The sequence below is a fragment of the Fukomys damarensis genome, unplaced genomic scaffold (genome assembly GCF_012274545.1).
Source record: "Fukomys damarensis isolate Sample0158 unplaced genomic scaffold, DMR_v1.0_HiC HiC_scaffold_23, whole genome shotgun sequence".
In the NCBI taxonomy this organism is placed as follows: domain Eukaryota; kingdom Metazoa; phylum Chordata; class Mammalia; order Rodentia; family Bathyergidae; genus Fukomys; species Fukomys damarensis.
Window position 1 is genome coordinate 58,809,864 of NW_022900935.1, and position 4,540 is coordinate 58,814,403.

Consider the following 4,540-nt stretch of genomic DNA (forward strand, 5'->3'; position numbering starts at 1 on the left):
CGATGGATTTTAATTGCGCAAAAGGCCCGGCATCAGATCACATCCCCAGTGGACCCTGTATCCCTGGTCCGCAGCCCGACCATCTGAGGAGGCCTGGAGAAGCAGAAGGTAGGGCCCTGGCCACTGCAGCAGTGGTATGGGGTGCATCCCACAGACAAATTCCACAGCAGCCCAGAAAGTCGGTCTCCTGGGCCCTGGGAACATGCTCCCATACCCTCCCATGTCACACCTTCAACTCCACCTCCCTGCTAGTCCCACCCAGTCCCAGCTTCCCAACCCCAAGCCACTCCCTAGGTCTCAGCCTTGACCCCAAGTCCCTGCCCATTTCTGAGGCCAAGGGAGGTGGGGACATGATTTTGGATAGGCACCTTGGGGGTAAGGACCACAGCAGAGCCCCCGCTGATGCTGAGGATGGGCACGTGAGTCTGGGAGGAGACGAAGTCCAGGAGCTGGGCCACTGCCTCAGTGCCCACGTTGTCCTCAAAGACGATGCCGTGGACACGGGAAGCACCCAGGAGTCCACAGACGTGGGTGAGGAGGCTGCTGGGGTTGGTGTTGTTGACTCCCACAGTGAGTGGCTGGATGTTCAAGGGCAGGTCCAGGAAGCTCTGGGGGGTGAAGCGGGTGCGGGCCTGGGCCTGTGGTGGCCCTGAGCTACCAAATACCACAGCCACTGTCACAGTCTGGTCACCTTGCCCTGGGCCCGGCCTTGCCCAGGCACCCAGGAGCGAGGCAAGCAGCAGGGCTGGCCCCAGGGCCCTACCCATGTCCACTGGAGGGTCCTGTAGAAACACCAGGATAGGCACGGAGAGAGGCAGATGGACAAACAAACAAGAGATGAGGGTGAGGGGCAGAGGACACATATCCAGACAGGGACAGGGAAGGGGAAGACACCTCCCTCCACAAAGAGAAGTGCAGACAGACACAGAGACAGAGAAAGAGACAGGTTAGCTGAGTGCCCCCAAGTCAGTGGAGGGGCAAGGGCTGGGGGAGAATGGGGGCCAGGACAGCGGCTCACCGCCCCCCATTCTACCATTAACAGCATGTTCAGTGAGAAAGGCCCAGCCTTGCGAAACCCAGCCTTCCAGGCTGGGGCACTGAACATGCCAGCAAGGTGTTCAAGTGCATTGCATGCAAGGTGTGGTGTGTGTCACGGTGTTCAAGGTCAGACAGACCTGAATGCAAGTCCCAGATCTGATAGAGCACCTGTGTGGCTCTTGGGGCAGTCACCCAGCCCCTCTGAGCCAGGTTTTCTTGCCTGAGCTAATCACAGGCTCTATCTCACAGCAGAGACTCCCTGCTTTCCTGTGGGTGACAGCCCCTCAGCTAGATGAAGGAAGGGAGCACTGTGACAGTCCACACCCACCCAGCCCCCTCTACAGTTGAAACGGGATCTTCTATCTGTCCCTCACCAGAACATATGCCACAGAGCCAACCCCGGGACTCTCCCCTGTATGGCTCAACCCGGCAGACACTGTCCTGCGTCCTCCTCGGCACTGGATATCACCACCACGACCCTTCCCACTGGCTCAGTTAGGAGCAGCTCTCCCCAGCAGTGAGGCAGCCCCAACCTGCCTAGGGCTCGGAGCACGTGGAACCCTGAGCTGACTCCCAGTCCATCACTGGTACTGGGATCTTTCTAACCTAACATCAGAGAATAAAATAAATCGATAAAAAGAGCTGGGGATGTGGCTCAGTCCCCACTACAGGAAGGAGGGAGAGAGAGACTTGAGTCTCACTAGGTCACCAGGTGGCATGCAGCCCCTGGCCCAGCCACTCCTTCCCCTGGCCTCCTCCGTCTCATCTGACCTCCCTCCTGCCCAGCCTCCTTTCCCACTGGGCTGCTGAAACTTTCCTCTGCCCCTGAGTGCCCCCCCACAAGCAGGACAGCTGCTCCCTGATGCCCATAATGAAGTCCGGACACCTTAGTCTCAGGTACAGGGCCCCCACTCGGCTCCAACCTACTGTCTTCTCTTTCACGGACCTCCAGCCCTGCCCAGCCAGGGACCACACAGGCCCACTGTCCCTGTAGAGCCTGGATCCTATCTTTCCCCTGGCTGGATCACTCTCTTCCTAACAAAATTCTACTGTCCTCTAGAGTCCAACCTGCCTAGGCTCCTGCCTTGACCAGCTCTGTCCCCAGTACCACACCCTGGGAACTATAAGCTGGACTCCTGCAGTGACCTCTCCACTGTGCCATGTGGCAGGAAGTTACCCAGCAAGATGTCCCCTCCCTCACCGGACTGGAGCTCCTTGAGAGCAGTGACGTTGTCTTAGAGCCCTCTGCTCACCCACTCTGGCCTCCTTTCCTTCACAAGTGGCCATTATAGAAATGTTTGTTAAACACCTGGGTCCCAAAAAGACTAAGGGAGAGGGTCACAGTGGTCAGTCCCCAGGAACACTGCATACTAAAGGGCCTCAGGCCTCCACACACTTAGGACCCTTCTGTCCCCCGGGAGCTCCCCACATCTCTGGCAGGCTCCTCAAATACAGGACACTGATGCATCACCTCTCCCAGATCTGGAGCTCTGGACCCAGGGGCCACCCCTGTCCCTTGGTGAGAGACTCCCGAGCAGAGGCCCTGGACCACTGCCCTTAACAAGTGGCCCCTCCCCTGCCGTCGGGTCTCCCTCCCTTCCTCCCTCTCCCCTGCCTGGCTAAAACCTGAACCCAGACGCTAGGAGAGACACTGCCCCTCCATCTTGCCCCATATGTGGGGGCCCCGAGTTCTGGCTCCTCCAAGACTAACTGCCCCCGCTCCGGCGGATCCCGCTCGGGCCCCCTCCCCTCCGCAGGAATCTCTTACACTCGGGCTGTGAAGTTCGGGGTATTTTTAGGCCGGCGATAAATAATTCATAGGGAACGTGGCATCAGGCTGCCCCGGCGGGAGGAGGGGGCGCGAACGGCGAAAGCCACCGTCACCCGCGGCTCAAGGACTCCAAGACTAACTGCCCCCGCTCCGGCGGATCCCGCTCGGGCCCCCTCCCCTCCGCAGGAATCTCTTACACTCGGGCTGTGAAGTTCGGGGTATTTTTAGGCCGGCGATAAATAATTCATAGGGAACGTGGCATCAGGCTGCCCCGGCGGGAGGAGGGGGCGCGAACGGCGAAAGCCACCGTCACCCGCGGCTCAAGGACACTCGCGATGCGCGATGCGGACCGCTGCAGCCTAGCCGAGCTCACCTAGCAGGAGACGCTGCAAGCCAAGTCTCCGCGCAGGATACCCTCGTGTAGGAGCGAATCCAGGAGTGCAGTTTCCTGCCTACCTGTCCCTTTCCCGCTCTTATTCTTCCGAGTTTAGGAACAGGCTCAGAGCCACCTCCACCAGGTCCTGGATCGGCTCCAAAATATATCCACCCTGTCCAGATAAGCGTTCCTCGATTTTCCCGTGGCCGGGTGTCTGTGTTCGAGTCAGGACGGGGCCACCATCCAAGGGCTGGGGGACAGGATCAGAAGTCCCGGAGGGCGAGCAGGGCTGGGAAACACGGTGGACAATGGGGGCAAGCATTAGGCCCATCTGGAATTCACCCCTCGTTCACACAGCAGGGACTTCAAAGGGTCGCCAGGAGCACCCTCGGGGATTTCAGGTTGCAGGGCTACCTTTACTGTCGTATCCCAGTCCTGCCCACCGAGGCCTTGATATAAAACACCCTTGGCAGCAGAAGATGCCAGCTTCTGCTCCCAACCATCGGGGACCCTGGTCCAAGCTAGGAAACCAGGGTGACCCGGGGTGCCAGGCCCAGGGCACCAGTGGCTCAGGGGTCCCCAGCCCACTCAGCCCATCCCTCCTCTCCAGCCCTCGGAGCCTGGGTCCCGGGCGTGGAGAAACCTCTGGAAGATCCCAGAAGCCCACCTTGATCCCCTGAGGCCAGAGGCGGGATCCTTTTCCGAGGCTTTGAGAGGAATGGGAGCCGGGAGGGGAGGGCCTGGGGGACTCACTAGCTGTGGCAGGGGTCTGAACGGCAGGTGTGAGCCGCAGGTGCCGAGAGAACACCGGGGAACCAGGGCACCGGGATCCCGGCACTGACACAGCCCCCTTTCGCCCTCTGGCTGCGCGCCCTCTCCAGCCGCCCACGCTCGGGTAGAGCCCAGCCCCAGCTCCAGGTCGAGGCCCGGCCCGCTCTTTATCCCAGAAGCTTCCAACAGCAACAGTTGGGGACCCGGCTGCCCGGGGAACCGGCAGTCCAGACTCCCGCGGCCCCGCGCCGCCCCCTGCCCAGCAGTGTCGCTCCGCCACGCGAAGGGGAGGAGGACTAGGCGACCCAGGGGACAAACGTCTTGGGCGGGCGCTTCGCCGCGTCCTTCCCGCGTGTCCGCTGCGAGTCTATCTCCCGGCCTCTCTTCCCCGCCTCCTCTCCTCCACCCACCGGGGTCCAAAGCCCAGGCCGGGTTCCCAAAGGCCCAGGTCCCCGGGTCCCCTCCCCTGGCTCCGTGCGCGGGCCACTCTCCCTGGGTGCCCCGCGTCTGTCTGAGGCGTTCTTTCCTGCGCGGCGCCCCGGACCAGCCCCAAGTTGGCGACGAAGTTGGCGCTCCGGGCTGGC

At 61.4% G+C, this 4,540-nt stretch overlaps 1 protein-coding gene across 1 annotated transcript; it reads right to left on the bottom strand.

Annotated features, from left to right (window-relative positions):
* Positions 1–9: 9 nt before the first annotated feature.
* On the bottom strand, positions 10–2,928 carry LOC117287324 (glutamate receptor ionotropic, NMDA 2C-like). Its single transcript, XM_033767422.1, has 2 exons — positions 369–2,928; positions 10–93 (listed from the first exon to the last, which is right to left on the bottom strand). Exons 1-2 carry the CDS (start codon positions 861–863, stop codon positions 10–12), a joined length of 579 nt encoding a protein of 192 aa, XP_033623313.1. The 5' UTR covers positions 864–2,928.
* Positions 2,929–4,540: the final 1,612 nt, after the last annotated feature.

What these genes read in the sequence shown, in the direction of transcription:
- LOC117287324 (XM_033767422.1), bottom strand. Translation starts at nt 863, where the DNA reads ATGTGTCCTCTGCCCCTCACCCTCATCTCTTGTTTGTTTGTCCATCTG. An exon ending in CTGTGGTCCTTACCCCCAAG is followed by an intron (nt 94 to 368) that starts GTGCCTATCCAA and finishes CTGCTTCTCCAG; the next exon opens with GCCTCCTCAGATGGTCGGGC.